At 43.4% G+C, this 16,710-nt stretch overlaps 2 protein-coding genes across 6 annotated transcripts in view; one reads left to right on the forward strand and one right to left on the reverse strand.

Annotated features, from left to right (window-relative positions):
* Position 1: 1 nt before the first annotated feature.
* uqcc6 (ubiquinol-cytochrome c reductase complex assembly factor 6) lies at positions 2 to 10,404 on the reverse strand. 4 transcript variants are annotated; one of them, XM_072551867.1, is made up of 3 exons: positions 9,995 to 10,312; positions 2,606 to 2,752; positions 2 to 525 (listed from the first exon to the last, which is right to left on the reverse strand). In XM_072551867.1, the coding sequence occupies exons 2-3, from the start codon at positions 2,711 to 2,713 to the stop codon at positions 430 to 432; spliced, it is 204 nt and encodes a 67-aa protein (XP_072407968.1). In that variant the 5' UTR covers positions 2,714 to 2,752; positions 9,995 to 10,312; the 3' UTR covers positions 2 to 429. The 4 variants fall into 4 exon arrangements, 3 of the variants coding, with proteins under 3 accessions (XP_072407968.1, XP_072407969.1, XP_072407970.1); XM_072551868.1 differs by lacking the exon at positions 9,995 to 10,312 and adding an exon at positions 9,870 to 9,988; XM_072551869.1 differs by lacking the exon at positions 9,995 to 10,312 and adding an exon at positions 9,826 to 9,988.
* Positions 10,405 to 10,519: 115 nt separating this feature from the next.
* Positions 10,520 to 16,710, forward strand: part of LOC140457972 (G/T mismatch-specific thymine DNA glycosylase-like) — a 29,535-nt gene continuing 23,344 nt past the window's right edge. For both annotated transcript variants that reach the window (XM_072551858.1, XM_072551859.1), the window contains exons 1-2: positions 10,520 to 10,691; positions 10,840 to 10,970. In XM_072551858.1, coding sequence (XP_072407959.1) covers positions 10,549 to 10,691; positions 10,840 to 10,970 — 274 coding nt within the window. In that variant the 5' untranslated portion in view covers positions 10,520 to 10,548. The remainder of the gene's footprint in view (positions 10,692 to 10,839; positions 10,971 to 16,710) is intronic.

The raw sequence follows: 16,710 nt of genomic DNA on the forward strand, positions 1-16,710 counted from the left end.
ATTGAAAATGAAATGAATATTTTTATTTGTAATTTACAAACTTTTACAAATGTGACAATTGTGGATTCAACAAATGTTGAATAGCCATACTGCTTTAACAAGTAAATTGAAAATTTTCAATTTACTCATGTTCATCTGGTATTTAACAACTTCCTTCAGAGTAATTGTCTTTTCTTGCAATGCTGTACTCAGTCCAGTGTAAATGCTGTAGCCTTGACTAACTCAGTAGGCCAATGGTACAGCTGGTTACAAATCTAATGTGGCTTTTTGCAGTTAAACCAAAAGCTGACCTTGCACATGCTGGTCACACCTTGGTGAAAGAATTGTTCAACTTTACATGCCCTCTCCCTACAGAACAGCTCATGGCACAAAGACAAAAAACTTAAACATCTTGTCACTTAATTATAGAACTTGAATTTTTTTTTCACTTCAATGTTGTTCAGAGTCATGAGTTTGCGCTTGGTTTTTCAGACCCAGCAATTCTGTTTTAAGCTCACCAGGTTTAGGTGGAATGTCTGGTATACTCTACAGAAGGAAAAAAGTTAAATGAAGTTAGTTGTAATAGTAATAACACTATATAATGCTAGCAGAAGTACTAGTACATCAACCTACACATCCATGCACCAGTGTTAAGAATAAGAGACTAGTGTACTGATCTGCATAACAGGATGTTGATAATAGCACTGTTCTAGTCATTATTAATAACAATCCCTCTAGCAGATGTAGTGAGAATAGTAGTTTTTAAACTGCAGAATTTTGAATTCAATATCCTAGTTTATTTGCATGTAACTCTTGGAACCGCTGTAAAATGCACCAGAAAGTCATTTACTAATCACTACTTCAACTCCCCCGTGACATCCAGGGAACTGCAGATTACATTAGCAAAGTTAATTTGCAACTTAATTCATCACTGCATTCAGTCAAATACAAAAATGAGGAGTTTTTCAGCAATTTGTTTAATATTGTATGGAAAGTTCAGTAATTGTCTTAAACTAGACCTCTGATCATTTTAATTATTTGGTGTATTTATCTCTCTCCCAGGATTTGGCATTTTTAAAATTACTACAGAATCTGAACCAACCAGCAGCAACTGAAGATGTCAGGTTGACTCATTTCCTAAACCATGAGCATGATCAAATATATATTGAACTTACATTAAGAGTATAAGAAATGAAGTGCGTACATAGAATTTTTTTCAATTAGATTACGTACAGTGTGGAAACAGGCCCTTTGCCCCAACAAGTCCACACTGACCCTCCGCAGAGTAACCCACCCAGACCCATTTCCCTCTGACTAATGCACCTGACACTATGGGCACTTTAGAATGGCCAATTCACCTGACCTGCACATCTTTGGACTGAGGGAGAAAACCCAGAATGTGTTGTATAAAATGGAATTTAACTTAACAGGGAAAGGAACAAGACCAGAAGAAGAAAATTTCATCAGCATGTACTGTCATTTTCAATTATTGCTACACTTAACCAACAGGTGTAATGTACAGATGACTCTTACATGTCAGGGAAGGAACTCTTCATTCAACTTGCCTTCAATAAGTGCGCTTCCTAAATTGTTTGGGGTTCACTACACCATTTCTCTGCAGTGACTGAAATAAGATTACATAACTTACTCCTCAACATAGTACTAATAAGCAATAGTCCCTCAAAGCTGCAAAGTTTCATGCAAATCACATGTCAGCCTTTTTAAATTAGTTTGCATAGTCATGAACTTAAATCACTTATGCACTGCCAAAAATATTTCCTGGCATGTTAGTGGAAAGCAAAGAATGATTCTGTTGTAAACAAAGTCAAATTGTTGACCAACCCCTTTTGAGTGAGACAATATCCAGGGACACGATAAGATACCCATCCCAAAGAATTCCTGCAATAATCAACCTGGGAATTGAATTGTAGCCCAGAGGTGGGGGCATTACCACTGCATCACATGAGCCCTCAAGTTCCTTATGATGATTATTTCAATCACCATGCTCAGCATAGATGACCAATGTTACTTCTAACTTGCATTTTCACACAGTTGCTCTAATGCTCTGCATTCAGTGATCAGCATAAAACAATGTTTGGATTTCTGAATCCAAACATTACTGACATGTACAAGTCTCAGGGGCACAACAGGCAGCCATGTGGAGAACTGCTGATTATGATGCAGATGGGGCTTGGATTGGTCACAGGTACCTCTAGCAAGTGGGACTTGAACCCAAGCCTCCTGGCTCAGAGGTAGGCTTGTATCCTACCCCCAACCATTTTCAGTTGCTTCATTAATGAACATCCTTGCATGATAATGTCAGAAGTGGGAATATTCACTGATTACTGGACCACTTGTAGCTCAGCAGATACCTAAGCAGTCTGTCCATATGCAGAAAGACCTGGGCAAGATTCAGGCTTTGATGGTAAATGGTCTGTGACAGAATTCACACCACATCTTTGTCAGGCAATGACCATCTCGTATAAGAGAATCTAAACCATGTGAATTGCATCAACTCAAGAAGGCAGTTCATCACCTTTCAAATGTGATTAGGGCTGTAATGGACAATAAATGCTAGCTTAGCCGACTATTTATCAGAAAACAAAATTAATAATTTCTCACTCACCAGATCTGGCCTGTAGTACCTGTGTACTACCTCTGCTCCTGCAAACATCGCTAGAAGACTTGACCCCAACATCTTCAGATAATGAGACCACGATACCCCTGCTGGCATTTTTTATTTGCTAATAAAACAATCCGCTACTTCACAGCACTGTTAATAAAACATTGAAACATCCAATGATGAATCACTACAACACTACCAGAGTAAATTGCATACAGAACTGGCTTGGTCATAGATGACAGAGTAGCAGTGAAAGAATATTTTTCTGACTAGGTATCTAAGCAGCAATGTTCTATAGAATAACAGCAGGGATACCTGTTGCTTGTAATGAATATTTAGTGATCTGGAGATCTGATTAGTATTTTTGATGTTTTTTAAAATTATTTTTATTCATTTGCGGCATATGGCCATTGCTGGCTTGCCAGCATTTATCGCCTGTCCCTAGTTACCATTGAGAAAGTGGTGGTGAGCTGCGTTCTTGAACTGCTGCAGTCCACCTGCTGTGGTTTGACTCACAATCCCCTTAGGGAAGGAATTCTACGATTTTGTTTCAGTAACAATGAAGGAACAGCAATATATTTTTTGCAGATGGCAGTGTTCCCATGTAATCTGCTGCCCTTGTCCTAGATGGAAGTGGTCATGGGTTTGGCAGGCACTGTCAGAGGATCTTGGTCAATTTCTGTGGCACATCTTATAGATATCACTCACTGCTTCTAAGCATCAATGGAGAAGGAAATGGATGCTTGTGGATGTGGTGTCAATCAAGCAGGCTGCTTTGTCATGTGTGGTGTGAAGCTTGTGTGTTGTTGGAGGTGCACCCATCCAGGCAGATGGGGAGTATTCCATCACACTCCTGACTTGTGTCTCATAGATGAAAAACAGGCTTTGGTGAGTCAGGAGGTGTGTTATCACCAATGTTCTCCTAGCCTCTGGCCTACTCTTGTAGCCACTGTGTTTATATGGTGAGTCTAGTTAAGTTTCTGGTCATCCCCAGAATGTTGGTAGTGGGTGATTCAATAATGGTGACACAATTAAATATCAAGGGGCAGTGGTTAGATCATCTCTTATTGGTGATCGTCATAGCCTGACATTTTTGTGTCATGAATGTTACTTAGCACTTGTCAGCCCAAGCCAGACTTGATTTATTATGATCACATGTACCTAGGTATAGTGAAAAGTTTTGTTTTCCGTGCAATACAGGCAGCTCATACCATACAAAGATCATAGTGTGATGGAACAGAGTGAGGAATATGCAGTTATGGCTGCAAAGGTGTACAAAAAGGACAATCAACATTAGATTTTAAATTTGAGAGGTCCATTCAGAAATTTAATGACATCGGGCATAAAGCTGTTTTTGAACATGTTGCTATGTATAGAGTCATAGAGATGTACAGCATGGAACCCTTCGGTCCAACCCGTCCATGCTGACCAGATATCCTAACCCAATCTATGTTCAAGCTTTTCGATCTTCTGCCTGATGGAATAGGTCAGAAGAGATTATAACCGGGGTGGATCTTTGATGATGTTGGCTGCCTTTCCACACCAATGAGAAGTGTAAATGCAGACCATGGATGGAAGATTGGCTTGCACGATGGACTGGGCTGTGTTCACAACTCTGTAGTTTCTTATGATCCTGTGCAGAGCAGTTGCCGTACCAGGCTGTAATGAATCCAGATAGAATGCTTTTTATGGTGCATCTGTAAAAGTTGGTGAGAGTCCGTATGGACATGCCAAATTTCCTTAGCCGCCTAAAGAAAAGGAGGCATTGTTGTGTCTTCTTGACTGTCTCATCAACGTGGGTGGTGCAAGACAGATTGTTGGTGATTGTCACAGCTAGGAACTTGATGCTACCAACCATCTCCACCTCAGCTCTGTTGATGTAAATAGGCATGTGCCTTCCACCTTGCTTCCTGAAGTCGATGATCAGCTCTTTAGTTTTGCTGTCCAGATCTTGTTTTTCATTCTGAAAGGCATTATTTGTTGGTGCAGGCTTAGTGGGCTGTAGGGTCTGTTCCTGTGCTATTCTTTGTAAGTGTCAACAGTTCTCAAAAAAATGATGTATGGTTGCTACACAAGAATAATCATTTAGTGTGTATTTTTGATTGCTGAGGCATTTAAAAACATAGTATACAGTAAAAGGCAACTGTAAACCTGTAGTAGATAATCTACCAGTTTCTTGAAGTTAACTCAACATGATTTGATGCATTATACATTTTAAACCACAAATTTGCATACCTTTCTGAACAGTATTGAACTACTTCATATGGACTGCAGCAGCTGATCAGCACTTTCTCAACAATTAGGAATGGACAGCAAATCTAGGGCTTTGCCAGTGTTGCTCATACTTCATTATATAAAAATAATATAAATGTTAAGAGTTTTAATTGTAATTCTAGCTTCCAGTAAAACTTGCAACTATTATACTGAGCCCCAATGTGTATACTGGAACAGATTTCAGAATCTTCAGATTGGATGCTAAACAAAAGCATCTTATTTTCTTCTTACTTTTCACTCAATGCTGTAAACCATTGGAATTCACTATCTAAAATGGCTATAGATGCTCAGTTGTTGAGTATTTTTAAGGCTGAAATGGATAGATTATGGATTTCTATCAGAATTAAAGATTTGGCAGAAAGGCAGAGTGGATGTCAGTGCTCAATCATGAATTAAAGTTCTGAATGTCAGGAGCTCCTCTTATGATCTTCAGGGATATAACACGTTTGCAATCTGAAATCACATTACAGTTGGCAGCTTTCTAAATTTTTTTTACAAATACTTGGTTATATATGTCCTATGGGGAACTGATACATCAGCAATGTAGCTGTGATTATAGCAAGAAGTTCTTCTGTATGGGCAATTGCACAACTTCTTAAGCGAGATGTTAACTTAAGAGTAAGAAAAACAAATGTCACAAAGCTGGTCCCTATTTTTCTAAAAACTGTTCCTTTTCTCAAGGATACTGTCCTTGATTTTTTTTCAGAGGGGTCATAAACAGCTCCCGGCTAGTTTGATACAGAGATGAAAAAGGATGTTGAAAGGCCTTTTGTTTATATGTAAACAGATGAGACTTCAAGCCAACGTGGTCATGTTTTAGTAGTAACCTGTATAATGAAAGGGGAGTGGTCAGCTCTCCAGCTGAGCAGTTCAGTCTAGAACGAGTTAGGAGTTCAACAGTGAGCTGTGTGGAAACAGGTTACGAATCTCTCTCTCTCCCCTTCTAACTTCAACTTGTGAGCATTTGTTCCATTTTTACTGTTTTTTAAGGGGGTTTGCTAATTGGGATTTTTGTGTATATTCAGAACAGTATAATTAAGTCTAGTTTAGAGAGATTGAGTTCTGTAGGGGTTCTTTATTCTGTTCTTTGGGTTTCATTGTGTAATTTTGTGAATACATTTTTTTCTGTTTTAAAACATGGAAGTCAGCCTAGCTAACTTAATTTTCACTGTACACTTACCGAAACAAATTGCAAAGTTATGGTCTGGGCAGCCTGCTTAAGAATGTTTTGAGTGGTCTGGCCTAGACTATAACACAAGAAAATAAACTTATTTTTCCATTTTTAAATTTGTTTTAAAAATTCACTTGGGAGTTTTGTATTTGTTGGAACTTTCTGAATGCAGAAGATGCTATTATTTGGGTCGAAACAACAAATTAACTGGGATTGGCACAGCATTTTTCCAATATTCAGGCCATATTTCACAGCTGTCAGCTGCCTGTAAGCTCCTGAATATTTTGTGCGTTTGTTTTCAGATTTGTCTTAACTAGCCTGTATTTTTCACAAAGCCTCCCTGACTTGCTGAGTATTGACAACATCTGCAATGGCTGTGCTTTATTTAGAAAAAGATGTACAGACTGGTTGGGCCAAACAGTCTGTTCATATTAGATTAGATTAGATTCCCCACAGTGTGGAAAAACGCCCTTCAGCCCAACCATTCCACACCGACCCTCCAAAGGGTAACCGACCCAGACCCATTCCCCTCTAACTAATGAACCTAACCCTATGAGCAATTTAGCATGGCCAATTCACCTGATCTGCACATCTTTGGTCTGTGGGAGGAAACCGGAGCACTGGGAGGAAACCCACGTAGACATGGGGAGAATGTGCAAACTCCACACAGACAGTCGCCAGAGGCTGGAATCGAATCTGGGACCCTGGAGCTATGATGCAACGATGCTAACCACTGAGCCACCGTGCTGCACTATAATATAACATTTATGAACTGAGGCACTCAGGTCACTGGGTTTCTGACATGGCAGGTGATACAGTGGCCATGGAGAGTGTGTTGTAGATTTACAACAATGATATTTGGGCTACAAGGGTTAGACTACACTGAGAGAACATATCTGTGGCATGGTGGCACTGCGATTAGCTCTGCTGCCTCACAGTGCCAGGGATGAAAAATGTGTTGCTGGAAAAGCACAGCAGGTCAGGCAGCATCCAAGCAGCAGGAGAATCGACGTTTCGGGCATATTCCTGTACAGATTCCTGAAGAAGGGCTTATGCCCGAAACGTGATTCTCCTGCTCCTTGGATGCTGCCTCACCTGCTATGCTTTTCCAGCAACACACTTTCCAACTCTGATCTCCAGCATCTGCAGTCCTCACTTTCTCACAGTGCCAGGGACCCTGGTTCGATTTCAGCCTTGGGTGACTGTCTATGCAGAGTTAGCATGTTCTCCCTCTGTGTGTGTGGGTTTCTGCTGCATGCCTCTGGTTTACTCCCGGACGTTAGGTGGATTGGCCATGCTAAATTGCCCATAATCCCCAGGTAAGTGAAGGCTGTCGAAAAGTGCGGTACTGGAAAAGCACAGTCGGTCAGGCGGCATCAGAGGAGGAGAATCAACGTTTCAGGAAATAAGCCCTTCATCAGGAATGAGGCTTGTGGGCCAAGGGTTTCTGGCAACCGACTCAACACAGGTGACCACTACAAACACACCGACTCCCACAGCTACCTGGCCTACATCTCCTCCCACCCTGACTCTTATAAAAACGCTATCCCTTATTCCCAATTCCTCTGTCTCCACCACATTTGCTCCCAGGAGGACCAGTTCCACTATAGAACATCCCAGATGTTTAAAGATCGCAATTTCCCCTCCCACATGGTCGACAATACCCTCCAGCACATCTCCTCCTCTTCCCACTCCTCCATCCTCCACCTCAACTTTCCAATCACAAGGACAGAACTTCCCCCGGTCCTCACTTCCACCTCACCAACCTCCAGATACATCACATCATCCTCTGCCATTTAAAAGTAGACCTCACCACAAGAGATATACTACTCTCCTGTCAGAGAAATGTGCCCAATAAATTAGAGATCACAAAGCACAGTTCGAAATGAAATCGACAAATAGTTTATTAGTACGGCGATATCGTGGAAGAGAAACTGACTAAACTGAAACAGTACAGACAGTCTGCCCAGGCAGTCAAGAATTTCTCTTCCCAGAGTTGAGGATGTGACCAGATTTTATTATAATGCTGTACAATAAGGCTAATTAGAAATGGGGAAAATACAATGTATCTGGAAATGGAGTAATCTAGTTATAATGATACTAATTGGAAAATAGTTAGTTATCGGAGGAATGTCATGATTCTCAGCACAAAGCAACATTCTGACAGTATCGATGGTTCCAGAGGTTTCATTCCTCTTTGCAGGTAAGTGCTAATGTCTCCTCTGAAGTGGTGAGGTGCTTCCATTGTCTTGTCCTGGGAGCGATGCTCTTGCTGGTGCCTTTCTGTCTGACCAGTTCTTTGTGTGGCTTTGGTACTGCTAGGTTGTGAAACTACCCTTGGGGCTTTGGGATAGATGTGATGCTCTGTCATTGTTAGTGGGACCTGAAGTGTATTCCCTTGTCTGAGACTAAGGTCTAGTTTCGCTTGTCAGTGTGCTTGGTCCCTTGCTGAGGCATTCTGGGTGTTTTAGTACATTTTAGCCAATTTTGCTTTTGTTGGCCTATTATGGGTTGGCAGATCTTTTCGCCTCTATCTGCATTTCGGAGAGACCATTCCCTTCACAACTCCCTTGTCAGGTCCCCCACCAACCCAAAACTAAACCAGCACCTTCCCCTGCCACCGCAAGAAGTGCAAAACCTGTGCCCACACCTACCACCTCACCTCTGTCCAAAGCCTCAAATAATCGTTTCACATCTGACAGAAATTTACCTGTACTTCCACACACGTCATATTTCATCTACCTATCGTATTGCCACCTACCTTCCCCGCCCCCTGCCATGTATCTCTCAGCCCACAAGCCTCACTCCTGATGAAGGGCTTGTGCCCAAAATGTTGATTCTCCTGTTCCTTGGATGCTGCCTGACTGGCTGTGCTTTTCTAGCACCACACTCTTCGACTCCGATCTCCAGCATCTGCAGTCCTCACTTTTTCCAGGTACGTGAAGGCTGGGTGGATTAGCCATAAGAAATTCAGGGTTGCAAGGATGGGGTGGATGCTCTTCGGAGGATCAGTGTGAACTTGATGGGCCAAATGGCCTGCTTCCACATTGTAAGGATTCTATGATTTATGACTTCAGGTGTGTCTATAATTTATAAAAGTTAAAACTGACTTGACCAAGGTTTCAAAACATTAAAAGGGAACAGATAGGGTAGTTAAGATAAGCTATTTCTGCCAGTTGAGGAGGTTATGACTATGGTCATAGCCAAAAACACCTTTCAAGACTGAAACAAGTAAACACACGTTAAAAACTGGAAATATTTGGATCTCTCTTCTGCAAATTCATTTTACATCAGATTGCTATCGACAAATATTAAATGATATGTGGGCAAAGGGAAACAAGATTACACAAGATGCACAGCACAGAAAGAAGCCGATATTTTACTGTATTTGTACTCCATCCTGTCACATCATTTAAATATCAGCCTCCCCCTCCATTCCCTTCTGCCTCGCACAGTCGTCAATGTCCCCTTAAATGCATCATTACTAGCTGCCTCAACCATTCCTTGTGGGAGCGAGTTCTAATTCCTCACTACCGTCTGGGTGAAGAGACTTTCACAGTCATAGAGTCGGTGGGCTTTTGTGTCCACAATGATCACCAAGCATCTATTCAAATCCCATTTCGCCCACACTTGGCCCCCAGTCTTGCATGCTGTTGCATTTCAACTGCTCATTCAAATACATAAGTGTCTTTCGGATTCTCACCTCCACCTTCGTTTTAGGTAGTGAGTTCCAGATGATTTTCTACCACCCCTCGCCCCAGAACCACTTGCTCTTTACCTTAAAACGATGTTCACCACCCTCGCGGGTTCTCCCCTATCTACCTGTGTAGCTTTGTGGTTATTGAACCACCACTCGTCGACCAGCCCGAAGAAGTCGGACCGGGGAGACCATAGCTCCCACGGAATCCTCTGCCTGTACAGTTTGAGTGGAGGCGGACAGCACTTACCGTCTCCCAGCCGTCCCGACCTTTCCACCTCCAGCCGGTTGTCGGGGAATGGAAGACGGTGCTTCTCTTGACAACCGTCCCTCCTGCCGCAACGGAGCCACGACGTTAGTTCCGCCCTTCAAAAACACCGCCGTCCGGCGACCGTTTCCTCCGCTCATTAACCACAACATGCTTCCAAAACAACAACCAAAATAAAATGCGTTACCAGTAAGGGCCATTCCTTCCCCCCCCCCCATTCGCTGACCATATTCTCTCCTAGACTCCGAACGACCTGCAACACAAACCGTTAGGGATGGAACACCCGGCTCAGATCGGTTTCAGAATTCACCATGTGTAGGGGGGGGGGGTGTAGGAGAGACATGAGATGTGAATGATGTTAAATTTAAGGCAGCGAATGACTGTAGAATAACCCATTGCAGAATTTAAACATCAATAAATCTAACAGAGAAGGCTTGAGGGCACGTCTTTAACTTTTATGTCCCATCCTATTTATGGAGGTCCACTCTCCCCTCCTTCCTGTGCGGAAGGAGCTCGTTTGGTCGGGTCCAAGCCGCATGCGCCCCCCTGCGGGAGTGGGCAGGTGGCCCCTTTTGTTTGGCGGGGTTGACCGAGCTCCCAGTTGTCCCGCAGCGACGGTGATGGAGGCGCAGAGGCTGCTCGAAGGCTCGGGGCTGTCGTCCGAGTACTTTCAGAATTGGTGAGTGAATGAGAGAGAGAGGCGGATAATCAGCCGGCCGCTGTGGGAGCTCAGGCCTGGGCCTTTACCTCGGCCGAACACTTCCGCATCGGTGTCGATCCCCGAGCGTCGACTTCACTCTCTTTCCCCTCTTTGTGTTCATCCCCAGGTACGGGAGCTCCGACCCGCTGGCGGCCCGACTCTGGCAGGCCCAGGCCCAGGCCCAGGCCCAGTTAGCCACTGGGCCCGATCCCTACAGCCTGGAGGAGGCCGCAGCTCCTCCAATAGAGGCCGGACAGGGTAAGAGTATCCAGGATTGAATGGATGTATTTCGTATTGTGAAACTCACCGATCATCAACAATAAAATTACAACTCCGCCTGTAAAAACAGACGTTAAATATAAATTGTAGCTTTTTCTGCGACCTGTTGACTGTCTCAGCGCTCAATAAGGTCGCAGGCCAGGAAGCTGGAGTTCTTCTCCTCAGATGGACAATGATCCATTTTATATCTTTGGTTAAAACATCACAAGGCGCTTCATAGGAGCAGAAGTTAAATTTACATCCAGCCACGTAGGGAGTTGTAAGGCCAGATGACCAAGAGTTTGGGCAGTGGGGTTGGGTTTTAAGGTGTGCCTTCACAGAGGAAAGCATGGTGCAGAGAGATACCTGATGAAGAGCAGTGTTCCGAAAGTTAGTGCTTCCAAATAAACCTATTGGACTATAACGTGGTGTCGTGTGATTTTTAACCAAGGTTACAAAGCGCCTGGTTCTGCCTCAGTTGCCAGGGAGAGGGACAACATTAGTGACTAGGGATTGAAATTTGGGATGATGATTAATGATTATGGCTTTTGACTTCCCACTGTTTAATCAGAAAAAAACTTCTGCTGAATGAGCTCTGTCACAAAGGCAGTTTGAAAATGAGAGAAGATGGCAGCATCAAGTGAGGACTGCAGAGGCTGGAGATTAGAGGCAAGGTTAATGTGGTGCTGGAAAAGCAGAAAATCGACATTTCGGGCAGGATCCCTTCATCAGGAATGAGGCTGGGAGCCTCGGGGGTGGAGAGATGAATGGGAGGGGGGTGTGGGACTGGGGAGAAGGTAGTTGAGAGTGCAATAGGTGGATGGAGGTGGGGGTAAAGGTGATAGGAAGGAGAGGGGGTGGAGCAGATAGGTGGAAAGGAATATTGACCGGTGGCACAGGTCCTGAAGATGGTGCTGAGCTGGAAGGTTGGAACTTGGGGGGTGGAAATGAGGAAACTGGTGAAGGGTTTCAAGGCGGAAGATGAGGCATTCTTCCTTCAGGCATTGGATGGTGAGGGAGTGGCAGTGGAGGAGGCCCAGGACCTGCATGTCCTCGGAAGACTGGGAGGGAGAGTTGAAATGTTTGGCTATGGGGCAGTGGAGTTGGTTGCAAATAAGCCATCTCATATTCCCAATTCCTCCACCTCTGCAGTATCTGGTCCCAGGAGGACCATTCCACCACAGAACACAGCAGACGGCCTCCCTCTTTAAAGACCATAATCTCCCCTCCCATGTGTTTGAAGATGCCCTCAAATGCATCTCATCCATGTCCCGCACCTCTGTCCTCAAACCGCAACAAGAACAGACTGCCCACCACCACCCACCCCCCGGGTCCTCACCAACCTCCACATAAACCGCACCATGTGCTGACATTTCCGCCACCTACAAACGGACCCCATTACTAGGGATATATTTCCCTCCCCACCCCTATCCACTTTCCTCGAAGACCGTTGACTACCTGGTCAGGTCCATGCCTCCCAACAACCCACCCTACCCTACTTGTCACCACAAGATTTGCAAAACCTGTGCCCACTACCTCTCCTCCCACCTCCCCTCCATCCAAGGCCCCAAAGGAGCCTTCCACGTCCTTCAAAGTTTCTCTTGCACTTCCACAAATATCATTTATTGCATCCGTTGCTCCCAATGCGGTCTCCTTTACATTGGGGATGCCTTCTCGCAGAGTGGTGTAGGTGTCCCTGAAGCAATCAACCTCACTGCCCATGGCTAAACATTTCAACTCCCCCTTCCACTCTGCTGAGGATATGCAGGTCCTGGGCCTCCTCCATCGCCACTCCCTCACCACCCAATGCCTGGAGGAAGAACGCTTTACCTTCTGCCTCGGGGCCCTTCAACCCCAGGGCATCAATGTGGACTTCACCAGTTTCCTCATTTCCCTTCCTCCCACCTTACCCCAATTCCGCCTTCCAGCTCAGCACAGCCCTCATGACCTGTCCCACCTGTCAATCTTGCTTCCCACTATCCGCTCCACCCTCCTCTCCGACCTATCACCTTTACCCCTCCATCCACGTATTGCACACTCAGCTACCTTCTCCCCAGCCCCACCCCTCACATTTATCTCCTGGAGCTTCCAGCCTCGTTCCTGATGAAGGGCTCCTGCCCGAAATGTCGATTTTCCTGCTCCTCGGATGCTGCCTGACCTGCTGTGCTTTTCCTGCATCACTCTAATCTTGGCATCATGTGAGGTACAGCTTTGACTCATCAGCATGTATGTGGACAGTGATACTGTGTTTAAAGATGATGTTGCAAAGAAATATGTACCTCTGGGGGCACCCAAGGTACTGTAGCAGAACTAAAAGCTATTGTAAGTAATCTGTTGACAGTGATAGATAAACAAGAATGCAGCTGGATGAGAGTAGTCCCAACTGTTTTGGAGGAAGGTTTGGTTAATTTAAGAGTTTGCAAGCATCCTGATGATAATAGATCATCCATCTTTGTCAAAATTACTTAGAATATTTGAGTAAGGCAGCAGCATGCTAACAGACTTTAGAGAGTAAAGGAATGTTGAAGATGGGGTAGTTTTAGAGGTAAAGTGAGTCAAACTTGGGTCTCACAAATGTATACAGTCATAGAGATGTACAGCATGGAAACAGACCCTTTGGTCCAAATCATTCATGCCGACCAGATATCCCAACCCTATCTAGTCCCACTGCCAGCAACTGCCCCATATCTCTCCAAACCCTTCCTGTTCATATGCCCATCCAGGTGCCTTTTAAATATTGCAATTATACCAGCCTTCCACCACTTCCTCTGGCAGCTCAATCTATACACGTACCACCCTCAGTGTGAAAAAGTTGCCCCTTAGGTCCTTTTTATATCTTTCCCCTCTCACCCTAAACCTAAACCCTCTAGTTCTGGACTTCCCAACCCCATGGAATAGACTTATTTATTTATCCTATCCATGCCCCTCATGATCTTATAAACCTCTGTAAGGTCACTTCTCAGCCTCTGGCGCTCCAGGGAAAATGGTCCCAGCCTATTCATCCTCTCCCTATAGCTCAAATCCTCCAACCCTGGCCACACCCTTGTAAATCTTTTCTGAACCCTTTCCAGTTTCACAAAAGCCATCCTATAGCAGGGAGACCATAATTTCACAAGGCTTTTGACAGAGTCCCTCATAGCAGCCTGGTCCAGAAGATAAAGTCACATGGGATCCATGGTGAGCTGGTAAGATGGATACAAAACTGACATGGTCACAGAAGACAGTAGTGGTGGTGGGGTGTTTTTTTGACTGGACATCTGTGACTAGTGGTGTTTCACAGGGATCGATGTTGACACCCCTGAAGTTTGTGATATATATGTATAAATGATATGGTGGAGGATGTAGGTGGTCTGATCAGTAAGTTTGTGGATGACACAAAGATGGGGAGACAGCAGGATATAAATAGGCTGGAGACTTGGACATATAAATTGCTGATGGAATTTAATGAGGACAAATGCAAGGTGATACATTTTGGAATGCCTAATGCAGGAGGGAGTATAGACCAAATGACAGAATCCTTAGCCTGGGTGTTTGGAAAAGGTGGTCAAAAAGGTTTATGGCATACTTGCCTTCATCGGTCAAGCCATAGAGCATATCATATTGCAACTGTATAGAACTTTAGTTAGGCCATATTTGGATTATTGCATACAGTACTGTTCGCTACACTATCAGAAGAATGTGGAGACTTTGGAGGGTTTCAGCAAAGGTTTACCAGTATATTCCCTGGTTTGGAGGGTATTAGCTATGACGAGAGATTGGACAAACTTTGGTTTTATTTGAACACTGGAGGCTAAGGGTTGATTTGATAGAAGTTCACAAAATTGAGAGGAATGCTACTAGGAGAATATACTATATAGGGGACATAAATTTAAGGTAAAAGGGGAAAAGTTTAAATGAGAAGTGAGGTTTTTTACATAGGGTGACAAGTACCCAAAATGCACTGCCAAAGGCGATGATAGAAGCAGATATAAAAGCATGTTTAAGAGGCGTTTTGATAGATATGTGGATGGGCATGTAGTAGAGGCATTTGGACCCTGTAGAGACAAGGGGTTTTTAGTTTAGAAAGGCATCATGGATGAAGCTTGTTCCTCGATTTGAGGAGGTGTTGGTGATGGTAGCATTTTTGAAGGAGAGTGTGACAGTATCTTTCAGGGTGGGGGGGTGGTGGAGTGGCGGATAGAGGTGAAGAACTATTAACAATATTGCCTAGTAAAGAAACTAGAAAGAGAAAGTCGGTGATTTGCAGGTTAGTGAAAATAGGTTTTGAAAGGGCAAGTGATAGGTCTTTTGGACAAGGTGAATACAAAGATAATGTGAGGGGAGAATGACTGCAGAAAGTCATAAGTTTAGGGTTGGGGTAGGTGGAAGAAGAGGCAGTCCACGCCCTGAAAATGATGTATTAACTATTGTAAGACAATAATTCACTTTTGTACACCTCACAATCAACTTTAATCTTTTGCCATTTGTACACAACTTATTTAGAACTGACCATGTGATTTCAAGCTATTATCTATTGGCTCCAAACAAAGTCAACAACTGTTATGTTTTAAAATTTTTAGCATTTTGTTGCATCACTAGCTTCTTTTTAGTCACTTGATACTTAAGTATTGCCCAAAAAAAACTCTTCAAAATTTTTGACTTCCACTTTCTTGCAAAAAATACCAAAGTAAAGGGAAGATGCTATTTTTACTAAGAGGGGAGTGCTTATTATTTGGCATGGGGACACTGATTAGTATTATCATGGACAGTTCACTAGGTTTTGATTCTTGACAGTTAACTGCCAAGGTTTGTTAAACTTTTAAACAAGGCAAGTTGACTCCGGTCAAGACATATTATTGGGTTCCATGAGAAATGTCTTCAATGGAATGATACCTAATTTCCTATCCCTTGCAAACGTCTGATACAGAGGTGGTCCATATGTGAATCTGCAGCCTTACAGAACAGACTGCTTTTCAACTAGGACACTGGGAAAAGGAAACTACTCCATTTCAAATGTGACTTTGAGCACAAGATAGTGTCGAGTATGACATGCAAACTGCTGTCTACCACATAAACATCTTCACTTGTGAATGTGTTGGACCTGAGTTAATTGTTCAGTCTGCACGCTTGATGCTGAAACAGGGCAAATCAATGCTGTTCTGTAGTTTAATTGCTAATCTGATTATATAATATCTCACTGTATTCTACATAGTCATGAGTGGGCCTAATGCCATCACTTTTGGTATTGAAAAGTGTCCACTCTTACTCCGATTTCCTGAAAGGTAACCATTGCACTCTTTTGATGCTATCCATTGAATGTTTTAACAAATTAAGAATTGGAAGCATTAATCCTGAGTTATTCACTGGATTAAATCATCTCTTAACTAACAGGAATCAGAGAATTAATTCGCCTTTTTCATTCATGGTGCTGTGAGCATAGTCAGTCAGCCAATCCAATATGCATGCTAATATATCATTCCCCAACACCATGAGCTCCTATATTGTGCAGTGACCTTGTTAAAATACCTATTTGAGATGGCTCGGGGGAATCCCTAATGGACTCAACCTATAACCCTCTCTTGGTTCATCCTGGAAATTGTACTCTGTAGCAGTCTTGAATATAAAACTCTTACAGACAGTTTAGTTGAAATTATTACCTTTTTTATTTACCAATGGCATCAATGTTAACTGTAACATTGATACCTACAAACCCGGCTTGAGCTAAGGATTTAAAACCATTAGCAGAGTAGAGGTGCCAGCT

This window comes from Chiloscyllium punctatum, chromosome 32, assembly GCF_047496795.1.
Source record: "Chiloscyllium punctatum isolate Juve2018m chromosome 32, sChiPun1.3, whole genome shotgun sequence".
Lineage (NCBI taxonomy): Eukaryota > Metazoa > Chordata > Chondrichthyes > Orectolobiformes > Hemiscylliidae > Chiloscyllium > Chiloscyllium punctatum.